The 22740-nt window shown below is 43.8% G+C and overlaps 1 protein-coding gene across 1 annotated transcript in view; it reads right to left on the bottom strand.

Annotated features, from left to right (window-relative positions):
- stard15 (StAR-related lipid transfer (START) domain containing 15) overlaps positions 1–16086 on the bottom strand; it is a 24151-nt gene extending 8065 nt beyond the window's left edge. Inside the window, exons 1-4 of the mRNA XM_063189590.1 lie at positions 15502–16086; positions 9896–10043; positions 7034–7137; positions 3670–3787 (exon numbers count right to left, since the gene is read on the bottom strand). Of these exons, the coding sequence (XP_063045660.1) occupies positions 3670–3787; positions 7034–7137; positions 9896–10043; positions 15502–15651 (520 nt within the window). The 5' untranslated portion in view covers positions 15652–16086. The remainder of the gene's footprint in view (positions 1–3669; positions 3788–7033; positions 7138–9895; positions 10044–15501) is intronic.
- Positions 16087–22740: the final 6654 nt, after the last annotated feature.

Raw genomic sequence — 22740 nt, forward strand, 5'->3', positions numbered from 1 at the left:
TACATGCTAATATGAAGACTGAATCTGACATTTGGAAAGCAGGACGGCGTGAAAACGCCCAAAACCAGTATTAAATATTCATTCTTGCTGAGGGAAATAATGCCATGTCTACACTTTCTGTATTATATGAAAGATAAATGTGTGCTTAAATCCAAAACATCATTGGATGCAGTTAATAGTTAGTGGAATTGGCAAATAAAATCCATGGACTTAAAAGCGCAGTCGAATCGTGGAATCACTCTTAAAGCAAGAAGATGAGTGCATGGGTTTCTATATGGAAATAAAACAAACACATAGAAACTGAGTACCTGGGCTTTTTCTTGAACTTAAGTAGGCTACAAACAATTAACAAGGGGCAAAGTGCAGAATATACTGTAGGCTACGCTATTCTGATATGTCATACCGTAGAATAAGCAACCTGCCAAATTGGCTAGTGACATTGAAATTGTTACCAGCCACAGCCAAGTTTTAGCAGCATTTGGCCGGTTGGTAGGTGCCAGTGTCAAGGCCTGGTCTACATATTGTCGTATCTGCGTAAGCCACTCTTGAACTACTGTCACCTAAATAAACAGAGTGCAATCATACATGTAGTGGATATTATCATTTTATCACTTCACTCAAATCAGTTTTTAAATCAGAACATAGACTTCAGTGTCATCTTAAGATGTGATGCTATCAAGTGTCTAACCAACCAGTGGTAGAATACTGTGCCTCACTGGTATTAGACCAGGGCACTGTCTATGATATATGGAAAACGTTAACACAAACCTGCTAAAATGCATTAAGAAATGAAAATACATGTATGGTCTTAGACCCTATATATTGTGCCTGGGAGCCATATAAAGCAAGACCACTCTGCTCCATTAGGGGCCTGGTACTGTACATTAGCCTGCTACATTTGAGGAAGGGGATTATGGGGCCGGGATAGGGCAATCTGTCCTGGCCCCTCAGGACATTACGTTAGACTTAGCTGACGCTTTTATCCAAACCGACGTACGGTTATTACACGGTATTGATTACAGTCCCTGGAGCAGTATGGATTCAGGTGCTTTGCTCAAGGACATCTCGGCCGTGAAGTGCAGTAGGGAGTGGAAGGGTGGGATTTGAACCTGCAATCCTCTGATCTAAAGCCCATCTCCTCAACCATTAGGCCATGGCTGCCCAGGGCCAGATTAGCGCACAGGCTAGGCATGGCTGCAGCCCAGGGGCCCTCATCTGCCAGGGCCCCCCGCTTGGCCAAAGTGATCAATAATTCAAAATCAATAATTGCAGAATCATGACAAAATTAGGTTTCAGTCTTGGTATGCATTCCTGGCTCAGAATTATGATGCTGTCTAAGCAACTATATTGTTGAATTTGCATTCTGCGCTGCAGCAACTTGTAGCCTCGTGGACCCGTACAGGACCCTGAACAGGACGTGTGGACCTCTTGGCCTGGCAGGCCCCCTCATTACTCCAGCTCAGATTATTTGTATTCCTCTACCTTTAGGGGAGATTTTTTTTTCGTTCAGCTTTGCAAGCTACTTAAGGATCTGGGTGGATTTTCCTATTTGTTTAGCTCCCAATCAGGATTGTGGGGTTTTCAGAGGTGTGATGTAGTCAACGTTTAAACGTAGTGGAGAGGGGAAACAAGAAATGAAATGCAACAGCTGTTTCAGACAAGAATGGCGGCTCGCATGGACTCACTCGTTGGCATCAATTCTACAATTTCAACTGTGTTTTTAAATAGTGAGGAGGTAAAGTAGCACATCGTTAAAAATGTCAGACAAGTGGTGTCTCGAATCAACCACACCTTCAGGGAGATATGCATATTACGAGCCAGGTAGGGACATCCCGCTCGCACATTACGCTCCACTGACTCACTCCTCCTTACAGTTCCCTCCACACACCTGCGCACCATGGGCGACAGGGCATTTAGTGTTGTTGGCCCCAAACTTTGGAATTCTCTCCCACTGTCACTTCGTCAGTGTTCTACACTGTCTACTTTCAAATCTAAGCTGAAGACACACCTTTTCACTTCTGCTTTTCAACTTCACTGACAGGCACTTCCACTTTATTTTAATTTTCAGTTTATTTTTTATTTTACATATTATTATTTTTTTCAAATGCATTCTACTTCTTTTTCTTATTTTTAAACATTTATTTTTATTGTACTTTTATTTCTATTTTATTTTTTGCATTTTAATTATTACTCCTATTGTTAATTCACTGAAGCTTTGTTATACTTTCCCTACTGTTATGTATTTGTTTTGATTGTAAAGTGTCCTTGGGTATTTGAAAGGTGCTCAAAATAAAATGTATTATTATTATTATTATTATCCCGGCCCAGAGAGTTAAAAAAAAGAACTCCAGACAGTATAAAAAATGCACCCTCAATTGATAGTTTTAAATCCATATTTAACACAAAGTTGTTCACAGATGCCTTTGATTTTAATGTTAATCCTTGACTTTGAAATATTTATTACACCCTCTGATTTTAATGGTTTTAATCTTCTTTGATACTAATTCTTTGATTTAAATTCTTCTTTGACCTAACTGTTTTTAATATTCTTTGATTCCAAATATTTAATGTCTTATTTTTATGTTTTTATTTTTTCGTTTTTGAGAAGCACACTGAATTGCAGCAATATATGAAATGCGCTGCTGAACAGATAAAAGTGCCTTGTCTTGCCTTGTCCACATATAAGCCAATTCCATTATCAGGGGTGTATTTCTCAAAACCAAAGTTGGTAACTACATTAGCTACTTTGCTGTTTTTTCCCATTGGCAACTACCGAAGTTGCTAACAGGCTAACAACTTCTCTTTTGAGAAACTCACCCCAGACCAGGGAGTCAGATGAGTTCATTAGGGAAACCAACTGTTTTAGGAGCACAAGCAGCGGGAATAACATTCGGTTTATGTCACAAGACTTTTACTTTGGCATGCTGTTGTGTCTGCCTTTGTTTGTCAGTAATAGTCTCGTGTTCCTGTTGACTAATCTGACATAATGTCTATAGCAAGTATTGAAAAGAAAAGAGCCCCCAAGCCTTCAATTCTGGGTACAAAAGGGAGAAAACAAATAAACAAAGGCACAAATAAAGCCACCATGATGTCACAACAACACGCCCAACATCTGATGCGCTTCAGGCATGTGTGTTGTGTTTGTGTGCAGACAATATTTGTTAGTTTTTGTTCGGTCAAATGTGCGAAGTGAGGTTTGAAACGCCTTACAAGCGGATCTCAGTGGCATTACGGTTTGAAGTGCCAGGGATTATTATTGGCCAAATTAACTGTGCAAAGCAAAGCTGTTGTGCCCACAGAGAGCTGAAACTTATTGCTAGCTTGAGGCTGGAGTTGGAGAGTGAGAACTGAACACAGGCAGCAGGGACGGATTAAGATTCCATGGGCCCCTGGACCAGGACACAAAAAAAGGCCCCCCTTAATGCGTGTTTACAAAACAATTCAGGGTTTTAGGCCAGGTGTGAGAGTCTATGTTGTTCCGGGGTGTGAGGGATTGTCCCCAGAGAAAAATGTGAAAATACAGTTGATAGACAATATGACAATGCAAATACTGCAAATGCTAGAGCTTCAGGGCCCTCTTGACTCTTGGGCCCCGGGGCCAGGGCCCAATAGGCCCGTGCAGTAATCTGTCTCTGCCAGGCGGTGTGTAGTACTGGAGTCGGGCCTTACCTCTGGGGTCCACTTGCGTTAAGTAGAAGAGGGAGCAGCAGCTTGGCCCGTTGGACTGGATGAGGTACCCGGTGAGGAGAGACACAGCCCTCACGTAATCCTTCTTTGGCGGATATTGCTGAAAGAACACAGAGGGAAAAATAGTGAATGTATGACATAAATAACAGCATGCGGATTCCGCAAGTGTATATCACAAAGGACTAGCGTGTGTATGGTAGCTCCTGGAGTGCGATATCTAAATATCTGGTGGATGGATACTGCAGAGAGAGTGAAAACATGGGATATAAATGACAGCATATTTTGCAAGTGTATATCACTAGTACTAGTATGTGTATATAGTGGCCCATACAGTGCAATATATAAAACATACGTGTATCTTGGGCGGATATTGCTAAAACAACATCGCACAAAAAAATGCCTAATGTGTGAAATGAATAACAGAATATTCTGCAAGCACACACCAGCCACTAAGGACTAGTATATGTAGACTATAGTAGCCCACACAGTATATATTATGTATCTTCAGCGGATATTGCTGAAAGAACAAGAACAAACTATGCATAATGTGTGACATAAATATCAGTGTATGCTGTTGCTGTGTGTACCACCAAGGACTCCTACAGTTGCCTACATGTACAGTGCAATATGTGTGCAATATACTGTATATAGCCATATGCACATCCAAAGGCAATTTTAGCAGAGTTCAGGATTGGAGCAAACATGTATGGTAGAAAGAGAGTTACACATGAATCATGATCAGCATTTACAAGCATATTGACTTAACATTTCAGGCCATGTGGCAAATGTTTCTATGTTTTGACATTCCTTTGGCCATTGTTTTTATGTAAGCAGTGTATACATGCAACAATGTTTGACGCAACTTTGGACCATGGAGTGAGTTAAAGGATAATAACGAGGATGATTTAAACCAGCGATCTGCAGCCCCCACCACCACCTCTGATCATTCGGTTTAACAACAGGCTTTTCCACTTTTCATCTGCTAGTGATTTTGCAAGAATGATATTTTTATTTTATTTATTTTTTTCACTCCAGCAGAGAATGAGGGAAGAGTGAGCGCGAGGAGAGGGAGAGGGATATGAGAGTGACAGAATTGACTACTCCCTCACATCTGGAGACGGACCAGAAACGTTTTTACTGGACAAGGAAAGCCCATGCAGACTTCTCGGCTGAACTCCCTGACACTTTGAGGGGAGAGTATAAACGCAGAAGCTCTATCCTCAGTGAAAGCAATACTGTGTAGCTTCTGCAAACTTCAAATCATGTTTCCAAACACTTGTCAGCAGGGGTGCAATGGGGGATTTACGACCCCCACTCCCTACAATGATCAGATCCAAGGCAATTGAATCCCTCTTAAACCCCCCCACCACCAATATCCAATGTCATCATTATGATTAATACATCCACTTGTATTATTTCCTTGTCCTGATTCTGACCCCCGGGTTTAGATCAGTGGTTCTCAACATTTTTTGAGCAAATGCCCCCTGGACCTCGTCCTAAGCCTCCCAGCGCCCCCTGGCAAACCTGTCAACGCACTACTCCTTACTGTTAAAAAATTTAATGGGCTAATGCCCCCAATGAGAACTAAGAACCGTCTCCTCTCAACTGTCTCCTTCTCAGATTCATTTTTTACCAAGTTTCTCGGTGGTTCAACAAATTAGAACAGGATGAAAGACAACCAAACACAGATAAGGGAATGCTTTACTTGGCCACGTACAAAAGGGGTGCTTATCAAGGTCAGGATGACGGGCACTTTTGACCAGGACTCCCTGGTAGAAGAGAGGCTCAGTTTCAATGGGATAATCCAGACTAGATAAAGGTTAGATGGGGAAAAATGTCTGATCTCACTATGCTGTCCTCCACAGGCCATCACTGCAAGTAAGATCAGAGGCAAAATATGGACCTGGTCTCTCTCTGGTACTACGAGGCTATTCTGCTTCCCACATCAAGGGCGGCGGAAGATGAAAACCACTTAGTGTTACTTTAAAGCCAAACTAGGTGACATTTTGGTGTTAAATAATCACCTTTACAAGTCAGTCAAAGCTTAGCAATCACTAATAGGCGAACAAAGACCACTTCTGTAGTCAGGGGACTTGAAAAACTCACTTGCAATAAATATCTAGGCCGATGACTCGACAGAATATTTAAAAATAAACTTGTCATTAGATAATCTTACTTTACATAACTTTACATTACATTACCGTTATAAATTGAAAAGGAAGGATAAAAATAACTATGTAGGCACGTTTGTAAAGACTGCTGGCACAAGTCCACTTCAAAACATGAGGAAAACATTGTGGGGCAGCCAAGGCCTAATGGTTAGGGAGGCAATCTTAAGATCACAGGGTTGTGGGTTCAAATACCCCATGACCTCTCCCTATACCTCCATCCATGGCTGAAGTGCCTTTGAGCAAGGCACCTTGAGAACCGCTTGGTATTACATTACATTACAATTACATTACACTACATTACACTTCTATCCAAAGTGACTTGGAGTTATTTTAAGTACAGGGTATTGGTTACAGTCCATGGAGCAGTGTGGGATTAGGTACCTTTGTTCAAGGACACCTCAGCAATGGAGTGAGATAAGGAGTGGAAGGATTTGAACCCGCAACCCTCTGATCTAAAGCCCATCTCCTTAAGTACTAGGCCATGGCTGCCCCTATAACCCTGATATGGTGGGTGCGACTTTGAGTGTATTACGTTAAACTGCTTATTCCACGAAGGGAAAGACTGACCTCCAAAGCCAGCGGCACCGCGGGGCACATAGTGTAATTATTCATTGCTACACGGAGATTAAATCTCCACACACCGCTCACCTGACACCGCGGTCAGACTTTTGCCACTGGCCCTTCTGCTTCTTCTGTTACAACCCAGCGTGTGTGTGTGTGTGTGTGTGTGTGTGTGTGTGTGTGTGTGTGTGTGTGTGTGTGTGTGTGTGTGTGTGTGCGTGTGTGTGTGCGTGTGTGTGGTGTGTGGTGTGTGTGTGTGTGTGTGCATGTGTCCTAAAAGAGTGGTCAACCTACTTATCTCTCTGTTGTGACACGAGACTGGTGCTCCAGAGAAAAAAACATTTCAAGTAGTTTGTCTGCAGTCTCAGATCCATATTGCAGATTTTAGATGCCAAGATTTCGGTCGACATTCTTTGTACAAATCATACAAATGTAAAGCAAAACCGCAACAATCGTAAAAATGTTCAAATGCATGCATTTACCAATCATACAAATCGTACAAATGTGCCAATCATACACATTTTAAAATGCGAAAACGTATCAATCGTAAAAATGCCGAAATCCACAACTGCGCAAACGTACCATTTGTGCAAATGTTCAAATGCAGGACATACCGGGTGTTTGACAGAGTAGTTGATGATCAGATAGTCGTTTCCCAGGGGCAGCCATGAACGCATGGTGACGAAGTCCCTGTTCTTCAGAGGGGTGGGGCATCTCCCTGCCATCACACATTAGAGACAGAAGCAGATTAGAGTGACAAGTTGGAGAAAGGAAAACATTAGGGACTTGAAGAAAGCACATCACAATGATCACTGCTGAGGGCAAAGTGTGATTTGATTTAAAACTACGCATTTTATTGTAGAATCCATCTTATTAGTGTTCTTCAAAGGGCTGGGGTATCTCCTTGCTGTCGCAACAGCACAAAGGACAGAGACAGAATAGCCCCTAAACACACACAGTTTCATCAGTGGAACTCTGTGAGTCACTGAAAAAAAACTTTACTACCATAGTGCTACACCACTATGACAGCACAGAGTAATAATTTAGTAATACTTGGTAATTGGCATTCTGATAACAGCTCATTTATAGCAGGGGGTATGTCTTATTGGGATAAAGACAAAGTCAAGAAATCAGAAACATTACTGTTGCTGAGGTGACGTAGCCTCATGAGGTTCCGCTAATGAAATGCCTTACTATCTGTTCAAAAAGTAACTACCACTGTAGTACACAGCTATCATGGGAAGCTGCGCCCTAATGGTTATGAAAGGGACAGTTTGGTAAATTTCAACATGCAGTGGTAATGCTCACACTACCCTGGACTTGTCAGTGCCTGAGATTTTTTTTTCTTCTTCTTCAGCCGTTTCCGAGATCCTGGTCATTGTAATGGGGGCAGCTCTTTGTTTACATTTCAAAAAAACATTTTTATTTATTCCCAAAAACATCCAAAAGGTTATAAAACATCAGCAGACAACTAGCAAACAGCAGTACCTTTTGGGAAAATATTTGGAGTTGGCCTATGTTTCATTTTTTAAAAATGGAAACAAACGCTGCCCCCATTAGAATTGCTCATATCTCGGAAAGGGCTGAGCCGAAAAATGTGGCATCACCAGGTACTGACAAGTCAAGGGTAGCGTGAGCAGTACAACTGCATGTTGAAATTGACCAAACTGTCCCTTGAAGGTGGTCTGGAGATGAGAGGGTCGCAGGTTCAAAAAATCCCACCCCTTCATCTCCCGACATCTCCATCCATGGCTGAAGTGCGAGGCATCTAACCCCACATTGCTCCAGGGACTGTAACCAAGACCCTGTGAAATAACTGCAAGTTGCTTTGGATATACTACAAGTGTCAGCTATGTGTAATGTAGTACAATACACAGTCTTTAGCAAGATAGTATGACTCAGTCACTGCCAGAGGACCTGTCTTAGCACAAGATTTACGTTTTCTGAGAAGATTCTCATTCATGTAGGTCATCTCACTGAAGACTTTAGTGGTAAGCAGCTGGACTTTAAGCTCCAACCAGAAGTCCATTTGCTAACAACTCAAACTTTTGAATGAGGTTTGAATTAAAACTGAGTGTTTTATTGTAGAGAATGCATCGTAATAAATGTGGTGTCTTCTTCACAAGAGTTCTACTGTAAGCTTTGAGAAGCGCCCGAAACCACAGGGCAAAACATTGTCTCTTTCAATAAAGACTCTGTGGTTTCTTCCCTTTTATCGAGTTTAGCACTGCATCAAAGAGAGGACAAAACTATTTATCATCACAGTACTTCTGTTCATAAAGACAGTGATGAAAAGTCCATGTTTGACAGAACAAACAGATTTACCGCTCCAGCCTCCAGGAGCATTGGACGTCTTAAAGCCGTAAATTGGATCTTATCGATTCGCTTGTTAGTGGCCTGGCTCTCTCAGAGAATAATTTACGCCCCTGAACCCAAAGGAGGGAAAGACGAAAATAGTCTCTCTGTGTTTGTGTCTATATTGATATTTTATGAGCGTGATAAAAATAGAACCAAATTGATTTGCTTGTTAGTAGCCTGACTCACAAGGAATTGCTTACGCCCTCATTATTATATCTGTGTGATGAAACTATGATGAATTGACAAATGGATTAGAAATACTACCATATTTCTGGGAATAATACATGACTGAGGTTGTGAGTGGATACTGCAGGCCTGATAGTATTGTAGAAGAACATCCTGAGCTTGAACCTTTAACCATTTTTTTAATTAAGAAAAGGCTAATGTATTGTCTAGTTTAAAAAGGCTTTTTAACTTTAGTAAGGAGTGCCTCAAATAGTGTTTTTATGTTTTCAAGGTATTTTTTGGGAACTTTATTTCTTTTCAAGGTTAATGGCTATATTTCAGTTATGCAGACAATATTCTGTCAAGTCTGAAATCAGGCACCGAGCCTGAATCCTGTCAACCCTGTTACTACTAAGGTTCAGTACAATGTCACTGCCCTGTTGATCTACTTAGCACTTTACATCATCCAACAATCCATCCATCCACCACTCAATCATCCATCCATCCACCCATCCATCCATTTATCCACCACTCATCCATCCATCCACCCATCCACCCATTAGGGATGTAAATAAAATCGAAATGTATCGATGTATCGGAAGTATCGGCCAGCGATTTAATCGGATCGCATCGTATCGTGGGGCATTCTTAAGAATCGAAAAGAATCGAATCGCTGGCCCCTGTGCAATGCCCTAGCTCCATAACACAATAGTAGTGGAAAAGTAATTGGAAAAAATCGAATCAAACCGAATCGCATCGTATCGTGGGGAATTCTTAAGTATCGAAAAAAAAATCGAATCCCTGATTTAAGAAATCGATACCGTATCGTATCGTCATGAAGGCTGTGATTTACACCCCTACCATCCATCCATCCGTCCATCCATCCATACATCCATCCACCACTCATTCATCCATCCATCCATCCATCCAAATACTGTAATAGTACCACTTACAGGAGTAGTATCCAACGTCTGCATTGACTGTAAGCCTTCCGATGTCAAAGGTGTCAATCATGTTTGAGTCCCACTTCTTCCTGTAGCTGGTGTCATGAAGGACATCGTATAGTGTCTCCGCTGTGACATCTTTGCACACAATTTTCATCTAGTGAGGGAAGAAAGAAGGAAGGATGGAAAGAAGGAAGGAAGGAAGGAGGAGAGCAGAACAGTGGAGAAGACACAAAAAACATTAAGATTTCCCCACCACAACACGCCACATTATATGCCTTGACCTCGTTGTGACCTCTAGGGGTTCAGCTGCCTTGCTTTTTACGAGCTTTCCGCTGTACACCGTGGGATACAGACTTCACGGGGAAAAAACACTGTAGTTGAGGGACACGTGCATGACGTTCCTTGAACTGGAGGAGGTGATGTCTACTTGCTGTACATTACACAGATAATGATATAAACACACTTACATGTGTACACAATGTTCACAGACCGTGATTTACACAGTGGAAATTGCAGCAGTATACTCATCTAATAGAAACTTTAGTACTGTGTCTGAATGAGAAGGCATTCAACTCTGTCTCAGTATGAGCTGAATTTACTATATGCACTTTCATGTGTATCGAGAATCATAACCCAAGATTAATACAGTTGAATAAACAGACACAGGGTATAACTAATGACATTTTCCTTGGTGCTACCCACTCGTCATCTAATACAACCTCGATGACTGTATCTGAATGAGGCGTTCAACCTGAACCCTGAATGTGTGTGTATAAACCCTGTGTATGTACCATGTTCATTAACCATGATTAATACAGTTGAATAAACAGACACAGGGTATAACGTCTTGCTTGGTGCTACTCACTGGCCAAGGGAAGGGAAACTTCCTCATCTAATAGAACCTCAATGACTGTGTCTGAATGAGGCATTCAAAAGAAACCCTGTTGAGTCTGAATTGGATTTGTGTGTGTATACATACCATGTTCATAAACCATGATTAATAGAGTGGAATAAACAGAGAGAGAGGAATTAATGTTGTTTGGTGGAACTTGTTGGGCAAGGAGACTGCAACAGGCATCCTCTAAAAGAGCACCAATTACTGTGCCAGAAAGAATGAGACGTTCCTGTGAAACCTTGAGTCGGAACTTAATTTGTGTGTGTTTAAACAAGTACCATGATCATAAATCAAGATTACAGTGGGATAAGCAGACACAGGGTAATTAATGTTGCTTCACTGTGTAGCATTGCAGCAAGTTGCCCTGCTGCCTTAAGTTTGTAAGTGAACTCAACTCGAGACTGAACTCAATGCAAGGCTTCCTCAAGTTGAGTTAACTTACAGTAAAAACTTGAGGTAACAGGGCAACTTACCGTTTTACGTTTAACTGGCTGCAATGTTTTACAGTGAGGATGCTTCTTGTTGGGCACAGAGACTGCAACAGGCCTCATCTAAAAGAACCTCAAATACTGTGTCTGAATGAGGCATTCCAGTGAAACCCCAAGTCTGAACTTAATTTGTGTGTGTATATACAAGTACTATGATCATAAACCAAGTTTAATACAGTAGATAAACAGGGTGTAACTAATGACTTGTTGCTACTCGTTGGGCAAGGGAACTGCCCAACAGCCCCTCGTCTAATAGAAACTGTGTCTGAATGGTGCATTCAGGTGCAACTAGTCCCGAGTCTGAATTTCAGCCTGGCAGCCTAGGCAATGAATTAGGCCTACTAGACTCTCTGGAGTGCCCTTGTGTGCATGAAGCACATAAAACAATCCCTCCCACCCTCCACTACCACCAGGCCTGTCAAAAACCCAGGTCAAATTTGTGAGCTGTGGAAGGCAATATATGTTCAGGGTACGGTAGGGCGCTCCACGCAGTGCAATTTTCCTTCTTGGTTACTGTGGCTTTTTTAAGGCAGGCCAGGGGAGGAAAAAAACACACCACATTGAGGAAGATGATGAAGGCTTAAAAAAATTCCAGACGTAAGATATCAAACCCTCGAGGAACAGGAAGAGGATCACCACAACTTTTCCACTCGCCTCTTGACACATGCTTGCGTAGGTAGGTAGGAAGGCACACGTAGTCGCCGCTAATGGCGGTCGATGGGTCAAGAAAGACAGACCGGACCTGTCAGGTGCAACGCGATAAGATATTGTTTTGGGAGAGGAGGGACCCAGCCCGTGTGCAAGAAGCAATGCAACCCGATCCTTAATACCCCTGACATGAGATCAATAATTCAGGTGACACCTCCGCCCAAACCCAACCCAAGCCAACCGTGAACACCGGTTGTTCCCCCACATCAGGGCTGCTGAGAGTTTCATGAGGTCCAGGACAAAGCCATCTGAAAAGGCCCCCATCTCCATCTATACAATGTAATGAGGACCCCCCCCAAAGAGATTCCCTGGCCCACCCCATCCATTTCCCCTACAAGCTCCTTGAACAGCATCTCTCTCTCTCTCTCTCTCTCTCTCTCTCTCTCTCTCTCTCTCTCTTCTGCTTTTGGTGTCCCTATGAATGGAATGTCGTCAGTGTGCCTACACACACTCAATTATTCATGGCAAGAAGCGCATCGCTAACCCAGAAAGTTCTATTAATTATTGAGGCTCCTCTGTCATGCCTGTTTTGTCGATATATTCTGGGGAGACTAGATAATTTTCCCTCGCCGGTCCCTGGAGGCACGGAGGAAAGAGGAAAAGAAAAAAAGATGGGTGGGAGAATGGAGGAGTGGAAGAGGTATCTCTCTCTCTCTCACAAACACACACACACTCTCTTCAACAGCTGTGCCCCGAGGGCAATAGTTGTGAGAGTGGTGGTCAACTGTGGCTCTCTCTCTCTCTCTCTCCCTCTCTCTCTCTGTTTATCTCTCTCTCTCTCTTTACTCTCTATTCCTTTATTTTAGTAAACTACAGTTTATCTCTCTCACTCTCTCTCTCACTCTCTCCATATTCTTTACGAGTGTACATTACAGTCTTCACTATGTCTGTGAAGCATGATGAGGTCAAATGTGCTTCAATGTGCTATAGAAATAAATTGACATGACTTATCTCTCTCTCTCTCTCTGTGCATCTGTGTATCTCTCTCTCTCTCTACTCTCTATTTCTTTATTTTAGTAAACTATAGTCTATCTCTCTTTTTATTTCTCTCTCTCTCCTCAAAAAATATGCACACCCTTTATACACTGCCTGCCATGGCCACACACCACACAACAGGGGCTGCTCAGGTTTCTGCATTTGAGCTAGCAGTTACCGCGAGTTTTCCGCTCTTAATTTTTCAGGACGTCTCCTGCGTGCACCCGGCCAGCACTCTTGGAGGCGAGGCTCTTTCATCACAGCCTCTGAAGAGAGACGGTCCTGGGGATGGGCAAGGCAAGGCAAGGCAAGTTGGAAGGAGGTGGAGGCAGAGAGGTAGAGAGGAGAGGATGGGGGCTTGGTTGGTCCTTCTTCTTCCTCAGTTGGTTGGTTCCAAATGGTCTCAGCTCCATTTCTCTGAGGCTACATTCATTCTCTCCAACAGCTCGCTTGCTCTCTCTCACTCCCTCTCTCTCTCGCTTACTCTCTCTCTCGCTTGCTCTGTCTCTCTCTCACTCACTCTCACTCTCTCTCTCTGTGTCTCTCTATCTCTCTCTCGCTCTCTCTCTCTCTGGGGATGGGGGTTTGGTTGGTTCTGCTTACTCAGTTAGTTAGTCCCAAATGGTGTCAGCTCCATCACTACTGCTGCATTGTTTTCTCTCTCTCTCTCTCTCTCTCTCTCTCTCTCTCTCTCTCTCTCTCTCTCTCTCTCTCTCTCTCTCTCTCTCTCTCTCTCTCTCTCTTAGGGGGGCAGGGGGGTGGAGGTAGGGAGGTAGGGCTGGAGATGGGAGATGGGGGGTTTGCATGGTCCTGCTTACTCAGTTGCTTACATGCAAAAGCAAAGCAAAGCCATCCCATCCTTCAGGTTGCTGATGATCCATCACACATGTGGTAAATCACTGAGGGTTGGCTGGTGGTTGGTGGTTGGTGTACGTGTGTGTGTGTGTGTGTGTGTGTGTGTGTGTGTGTGTGTGTGTGCGTGCGTGCGTGCGTGCGTGCGTGCGTGCGTGCGTGCGTGCGTGCGTGCGTGTGTGCGTGTGTTGTGTTTCCAGACATTCCTTATGTAACTGTTAAGTGCGGTAGGGGAACGTTAACTGCAGCAATGCATCATGCTGCCCATCTAAAGAAGATACAATAAGCCCAAAAAATCCAAACATACACAGCACAGAGTGTTTACATAAAACAGACAGATATTTTGCTTTTCCCCTCCACCATATTGATTGAAGTGCATTTGAGGCTCCGTATGGTGCGGTGCGTAATTAAGAATAAATGAATGGATGCAGGCAGGGCAGGTGACAGCTTTGCCCGGGCCCAGGGCAAAGTCACCTGAAAGGCCCCTACACCCAATACAATTCTGGGCCTTCCTTTCCCTGGGCCTGGGTCAATTAACCCCTTTGCCTCTCCACCCCTGTAAGCTTCCCTAGACACAGGGACCAACATTATTCAGTGCAGTCTAGGGCAGCACAGGCCTGGTTGGAGCTGTGCCTTTTGTAACTTGATGGTGCAAAATCCTCACTTTGGAGAAGGCAAGGTGATAGGGGCAGACTGCTTGCCTGCCTAGCAGAGCTGAACTATTAATTAAACATGAAGGCAAGAGAAATGCCAACAGCTTGAACACATTCCCTAGATATTCCCTAAGCCGAAAGGATGCTGTTTCCAACTTAATGTATGTGGATCATCTATAAATAAAATTCCGCCTGGTCTCTCTCTCACTCTCTCACTCTCTCTCTCCACTCAACTCTGGCTGATGTCCAGGGGAAAGAGGAGAGACACCATTGAGGAGATTTCACGAGGCCGATAAAAATCCCTGAATCAGGAACAGACCCCCATCTATTGCCTCCTCCAGTATAACTGCACTCAGCACTTATTTTTACTGCAGCTTGTGAGGAGGGGAGAAACTGCTTCCACAGGGGGACACAAGAGAAACTGTGAGGCAGCGCACTTATGACATAATGGACCTTAACAATAGATCCACCCCCATCTTGCATTGCCTTGGCTCGGCTTGGCTCGCCTGATGCTGCGCTTGGTCTGTGTAAAGTGGATTCATTTGATGGTGGCTTATATAATTGCTCACACACATGCCCCCATGGAATAGGCTCACAAGGATACTAAAACCATGATTAGATTTAATCACTGGCGCAATATTTGCTGATCTCATAGCAAGGAGCTGTGTGGTTTTATGAACTAGAGACTAGAGCTACCTGTTTTTCTGAAATGGGACTAAAGGATGCACCAACAGTTGACCCAAAAATGAAACTTTATTGCATTTCGGTGACACGGCTTCCGGTGTTGCTGTTTTCCCATTCCTTTTTACGCACCGCCATATGCTACATATTTGGGGGGATAATCCCAAAGTTGGAGACGTTGAACTTTGCGACAGAATGTAGGCTATTTAATCGTAGCCTACGCACTGCAACATGTTATACGACTGTTGAAGTGCACCGTGAAAAAAAAAACAATTATGAAAGAAAATGAATCCTCTAACGTGAAATAGTCTTGATTCCGCAATGCAGTGGAAACGAATTAGGAAAATGCCGAACACTTGCCTTGAGTTTCTGGACACCTTTGCTATCATCGCCGTCTCGACACCACACCGTCACACCTCCCTTGTTGTACCGCGCTATCCATCCTTCGTGGTTTTCGCATTGGTCTTTGAACGAGGCGAAATCGGTATCATCCGGAATCTGGACTGGCATGTTGCCCTCTCCCGTGTAGCGAATCGATCAGACGGACCGGTGAGGACGGACTGCAGGGATCCCGCTTCTCATAAGCTCGTCCGTTTTTTTTCCTTATCTTTTTTTATCCAAGCGAGGGACTTAGAAGCACAGTCAGTTCAGATTAAGAGCCTACCTGAGTCCTGGTAAACGAGAAAATAGGAGACGACTGTCATCAGTTACACCGAGGGCTCAACTTAGTTGATGGCTGCTTGGCAGCTTGGCAGGACGCTATTCCAGCAGGTGTACACGGCAACCGCTGTGACGCGCAACTTCAGGCACCCTTTCACGAGATGAGAGAGAGCGTTATATAGGTAAGGAGTCACGTTACCGACATCCCGCTTTCAGGTGGGGCAACAGTCTACACGAGTACACATTTAGTCAGACTGACTGATGAACAACATATCAAGTGTCATGTTTGCCCAGTGCGCGAGACTCATTTTCTGTGGCTACTTTGTTTGGCCTCTGTGTGGCTGGATGGAATAGAGCTCATATTTCGCCAGGCTGCCTCGGAACCTGCTCTCCCGCCTATTGTAATCCGCCTTATAAACCTCTTCCCTCCTCTCCCCTCTCCCTCATTCACGTTACAGGGTTTTATACAGAGACCCTCTTTGTGGATCAGCTGGGTACTCCGCGATAATATCAGTGGATAGCCTACTTCCTGCCCGATGCTTTCTCACTTGCAATCTTTTCGCCGGCCATCCAACCTGTTGTCAGCAAACACCAGCAATAACACGGAAAGGACAACAATAAAACATTTACGGCACTTGTAGATGCTAAGAGACACAAAATGATCTATTCATGAGGCACGTCCAACGTCATCTTTATCTGAGTTGGATATAATTTATGTGTTGGGGAGATTACTGTGACAGGCCTGTTACAGGGGCTTTCGATTTCTGAGCAGAGAGCACATGTTTAAAACTGGTGGTGGGGGTTGACTGGCGTGGCAGCAGCAGACCTGCTACTATTATGATGACAACTGTCTGAACAAAATGTTTAAGTGCCTGTCAAGCAGCCTTGTTTGAACTGAGACCCTTGAGACGGCATAAGCCGGGAGTCTGGTATTCCTCCTCATAATAGTAAATACACTCTCGCTAAACATAAATGGATATTTCAGGGAACCAGCAAGGGACGTAATAATAGGCCTACCCTAAAATAATAACCTTTTAGCAGTCAATCAGTTATCAATTCATGTTTTCTTTAAAACATCAGTAAAAAGTAGACAATTATTCTCTCAGCCAAGGCACATAGGCCTACAGTATTGTGACAAAGAGCAACCAAGAAATAGCCCATCAAAACTATTCTTGTCTTTCCAAAGGTTAAACTCAGGCCTCATCTCCAGGGCAAATAGACTATCCTTTTAAGATTTGTAACACTTAAGGCCTACTTGATGCTGTCGCCATACGCATGACATGTCATGACAGTGTCATAACAATGTCATGACACAGCCATATGATCATGAGTTGACATTGTTTGGGCTGTCTTTACCATTACCGAATGTCACTTAATGACAACATGAAAGGTCATGAAAGGTCTATGACATTGACCTAATGTTTATGACACGTCCATGACTGCGTCACGACACTGCTATGACAATGTTATGTCATACATATGATGCCAGCGTCAAGTAAAGTGTTACCAACGTTTTCTTCATTGTGTCACAAGGGGACATGCATGTGTGTGATTTTTTTCAAGCCGTGAAGAAAGCCTTCACAGGTCAAAGCATGATGCCATTTTAACGTGTTTAATTAAAAGTGTTTTTTTTTGCTAAGAAGTAAGAATAAGATAGGGTGACCAGATTTTTGTAGTCTAAAACCGGGACACTTTGTGCATGACTGAATAATATTTGGCGGGCGGGTCTGAGGAATCCTCCCCCAGGAAAATTTGTATTTTTTCTGATGCAATTTCCTGCATTCTGATCAATTTTAGAGGGAGGAATGAGAAATCGCAACGGACTCCTTCAGACTTTCTATACAAGCGCTGGCTGCCATTAACTGTGGCAGGTAAACATGTAATCTTTTCCATATATTTACCCTGATACACATGGTGCAATGTAGTGGTGGCCAAAACCGGGACATATTTGTGTCCCGAGAGGGTTTGCTCGGGACCTGGGACACACAACTCCAAACCGGGATGTCTGGTCACCCTAGAATAAGAGTACTTCAGATGTCTTTCAATTCAAGGCATGTGTGTGCTGTTTTATTGACTTGACACCTTAATAAGTTATGCGAGAAGTCACACCATCGCTGGCAGACTGACTGACTGACTGACTGATGTCACTGTGTAAGGAGAGAAGCTAACATGCTAGCTAGCCACCAGACGGAACCACACAGAGTTGGCTGACCAAGCAACACTGAGCCCCTGAGACATATTCAGGAGTATCACCGATGGCCCTCGTCCTAACTCTCTTCCTTACTTGCATCCCCTCCCTTCTTCCCTCTCTCCTCTCCTCCCTCATTCACACACACACACACACACACACACACACACACACACACACACACACACACACACACACACACACACACACACACACACACACACACACACACACACACACACACACACACACACACACACACACACACACACACACACACACACACACACACACACTTTCTCAGTGTGAGTAGCTCCACTCTGGGTAAAAGCCACGCACAGATGCATGCTTGCACATGTGCGCGTGTACACACACACACACACACACACACACACACACACACACACACACACACACACACACACACACACACACACACACACACACACACACACACACACACACACACACACACACACACACCTCATTCCCCTCCACAGGGGCATCTAGCTTTTCATCCCCTCTCAGCGTGACTTCCCTCGTTCTCCACGGCAGGGCAGCATATCAGCGTATCTCCCCCCCAGTCAGCTCCCATTTCTTATGGAGCCTGAAGCCCAGTCTCTTTCCTCTGGGTCAGGGCTGCTCACATCGTTTGGCAGGGGCCAGAACAAAGTCATCTGTAAGCCAGGGCCCCCCATCCTATACATCAGTGTTTCTCAAAGTGTGGTCTGGGGACCACTGGTGGTCCGCGACAGAGCTCAGATGGTCCGCGAGTGGATTTCTACTTTTCCAAGACAAGCTAGAAGTAGGCTATATTTGTAACACAATTACAAAGTTAAACACATGGAAAGTCTTATTTTCACCACAATAATACAGGCTTGTAATGTAAATAAAAAGTAAGTGATCTGCATTGAAATTAGTCGTGTCAAATAAACACCCCTCAAATGTCAATTGAGTTGACAGGTGGTCCCTGAACACTTTTTGGTGGACAAAGTGGTCCTCGGTCTGAAAAAGTTTGAGAAACACTGCTATACATCCTATACTTGGGTCAGTGACGTTTCAGCAGTAGCACACGTCAGCGGCGCATCAACAGTCAGTGCCACTATTGTATAGATTTTATTGCTTGTTTGTTTGTTTTTGGTGGACTATATATAAGAAGCATATTCACTGCAGTACATCAACCACTGATTACTACGGTAATTAATTCATGGGCATTAGATGCTGTTGCGCCACCTGACATTTGAGCCCAAAAACACATCTTTGACCCACATGTATTTTCATACATGTAATGAAAACCCAATTTTGTGACCCCTTCTGTCCATGGGCCCAGGAGAACTGCCCCCTATGTCCCCATCCTATCAGCTGCCCTGCTCGGAGTGGCCGGGAGTTGTTGCATTTAACGCCAAGGCGACACCTTTGTGTGACCTCCGTAGCCCCTCCAAGCAGTGTGTCTGTTTTGGAGGAGCAGGAGGGGTGCTGGGTTCTGGGTAGGCCTACTGACTCTAACCTTTCCCCTTGCTTTCCCCTTCTCCCCTTCTCCACCTCTCCCCTCTCTCTCACCCACTCTCCTTCCTCTCTTTCTCTGTCTATCCTTCTCTCTTCCTCACTCCCCCCTTTCTGTCACACACCTCTTTCTCTCTTTCTTTCTCCCTCTCTCTGCTCCCTCTACCTCACCTTCTCCCCTCTTTCTCTATTTCTCAGTCTCTATCTCTATCTCTCCCTTTCTCTCCCTCTTTCCATAATCACTCTTTCATACTTCATTTTCTCTCTCCTTCTCTCTCTGCTCCCTGTCTCTCACCTTCTCTATCTTTCTGCCTCTCTCTACCCCCTTCTATCCATCTCTCCCTCCCCTCCACTCTCTCTCTCATACTTCTGTCTTTCTCTCCCTTCCTCACTTCCTCCCTCCCCCTCTTGTCTTTCTCTCCACTTCCCTCTGCCCTTCTCTTTTCCCTCCACTGTGTGTCAACCATGACTGTGAAACCAGAGCTCTGGCAGGCTCGCTGTTAAACTGAGCATGTTAGTGCGCCACGGTCCAAGATGTACCGCCGGTGTCTGTTTGGGCCTGCATTGTCACTGACCTTTGCTGAAAAACCTTAGGCTAGTAGCCTACAGTGGTCCCCAATCTGGGGGGTCGTGGAGATATTGCAGGAGGGCAGCAAGAGAGAATGAAATGTTCACTCAAAACAATACTCACTTATGTGTATTTTACCTTTCCTATGGTGAGATTGAAATAACAGTTTAGCAGGGTTCTGGCTGAGAAAGTTTGGGACTGTTGTAGCATGTTTTTCTTTCCTTTTCAATCGGTGTAGTGATCGGTTGTTGGGGAGGGCTCAACATGGGTGACAGCATAAGCATGTTGGCCTATTACTTGCAGAGTGAAGAAAAAAGGAGTCGCACACAGGAGCTTGATGCTCGAAACGTTTGCATCTTTGCATCCCATTTTTTGTTTTGGCTTCTCTTTATTTATCAGCTTTTAATAGAGTTTCACTGAACAGCATCAAGCTCCTGTGTGCAACTCCTTTTTATATTATTATGTTATTATATTTATATTATATTATATTATATTATTGACTTGCCAGGCTATTGTCACTGACCTTGGCTTGTAAACTATGAGGATGTCCAGTTATGTTTTGTTTTTGAGATGAGACCTTTGTTCTCTCTCTCTCTCTCTCTGGAAAAAGTGTCATAGTCTGCAAAAAAAACATCCTGACACATCCAGGAATGACGCAGTTCACTGATGATTCACACGTCTACAAGAGTGATGGTTAAGATAGAGTCTGGGTCTCCAACAAGTAAACAGAAGTCAACCGAAAGAATATTTAATTCTGAGACAGATGATGTTTGCTATGGGTTGCTATGGTAAAATTCCATCATATGCCCCCCACCCCCCACATGAAGTCATTGCCATCGTAAACACACACACACACACACACACACACACACACACACACACACACACACACACACACACACACACACACACACACACACACACACACACACACACAAATAAAGATATCATGCACGGTATGACGGTATGAAAGATTGCTCTAATGATTTAGCTGGTGAAAACTACCCAGTGAAAGAGTAGGCCTAGCTTCAGAGTGCAACCAAAGCATCCACATCCAGGATGTAGCCTAATAATGCACACCGCTCTACCACTGAAACGTTGTGATAGTTGTTAAAAAGATATAAAAGAGAAGTCACTTGCGCTCTAACCTTCTTGGTGCTTCCAGTTCAGGACGGTAGACAATGGAAAGCAAACCACTTCAGAAAGACTAGGCCAGGGATGACTGGAGCACTCAGATATTTTTCAGTTCTTTTATTGTGGTGCAAACATAATGACTGATGTTTTGACGCAGTGCACATCTTCTGGCCTAGTCTTTCTAAAGTGGACCAGTTTGCTTTTCAGTTTGCTTTTCAGACTTTACTTCCTCAGTTCTAACCTACTACAATATTACGCAGTGTCTTTAGTAATGCATTACAACTTGATCATTGCCAATATGGCAATAGAAAATTTAGCCTATAACAGGGGGAGGAAGACTGAACATCTGAACTTTTGTGTGAAAGTAAAGCCCACTTCAACCAAATCTTTTGCTCCAAAATATTGTCTATTTATTTACTGTGCTATTTCAGGGTTCCCAGACCTTTCCTCAAACTACCTCACTCACAGCTTTAAATATGTCAATACTCGAGCACAGCTGAAGGTCATAGCCCCCTGGCCGTGTCTTTAGGCTAGGTCGAGGATATAACTCATGTTCTGTGATGCTCAAGCATTGAACCCAAACTCATTTAACATGCCTACAATAATACGTCTCAAAGCTCTTTTTCTTTTTCTTTTTTCCACTGGCTGTTGACCCTTTTCACCCCCAGACATCTGCCACCGTAACCCGAGCCGAAAGGGTTGCACTGTGGCTATTGTGGCCCTCCCTCCCCTCCACATTTATTTACATCACACCGCCAGTGGCCCCTGAAAACCGCACAGTATCTATAACGTCACAGTCTTTGTCCCAGAGGCAATGGATATTATACAGCAGTCTACATGTACAGTAGTACATGATAGAAAATAGTTGAGTCACAATTCTCTAAACTGAAATCTTGCACAGTCCCTATTCAGTCAGTCCTTAACCCCCTTAAGACGCGGCTTTATACATTGTTACCATTATGGTAATGACCAAGTCATGGTGCATTACTAAAGGCCTGTGTCGTGTCATAGTATTGTAGTGCTATGGTAGTTACATTTCAATGGCTATTACAGCGTGCCACTGGAGGTACGGCGCAAATAAAGGGGTATGCCAATATTGTGGGGCTTAATACAGTTAAAATCATTGGCCAGGGTTTATAAAGGTGGTAAAGTGTCTTCTTTTTCATGTTAAGCGTCGTCTTGCTTGAAGACAAGTTAAAAGAGGGAGTACACGGATCCATTGACTTTCACTAGCTTAGCGACATGCTCCCTCTTTTAACTTGTCTTAAAGCAAGACAACGGCTTACATGAAAAATATGACACTTTACCACCTTTATAACCCTGGCCAAAGATTTTAACTGTATTAAGCCCCAAAACAGTGGCATACCCCTTTAAGGGGCTACACCTGACGGCATACAGCAGGCATGTCCAAAGTGCGGCTCTGGGGGCCATTTGTAGGTCCAGTTTGGCGGTACAGGTTTTAGTGTCCCATAGTGGCACGTTCTGAAAATATAATTGAATATGCCCTGCACAAGAAAATTGAGCTGAACACACTATCTGTGTAAAA

This window comes from Engraulis encrasicolus, chromosome 23, assembly GCF_034702125.1.
Source record: "Engraulis encrasicolus isolate BLACKSEA-1 chromosome 23, IST_EnEncr_1.0, whole genome shotgun sequence".
In the NCBI taxonomy this organism is placed as follows: domain Eukaryota; kingdom Metazoa; phylum Chordata; class Actinopteri; order Clupeiformes; family Engraulidae; genus Engraulis; species Engraulis encrasicolus.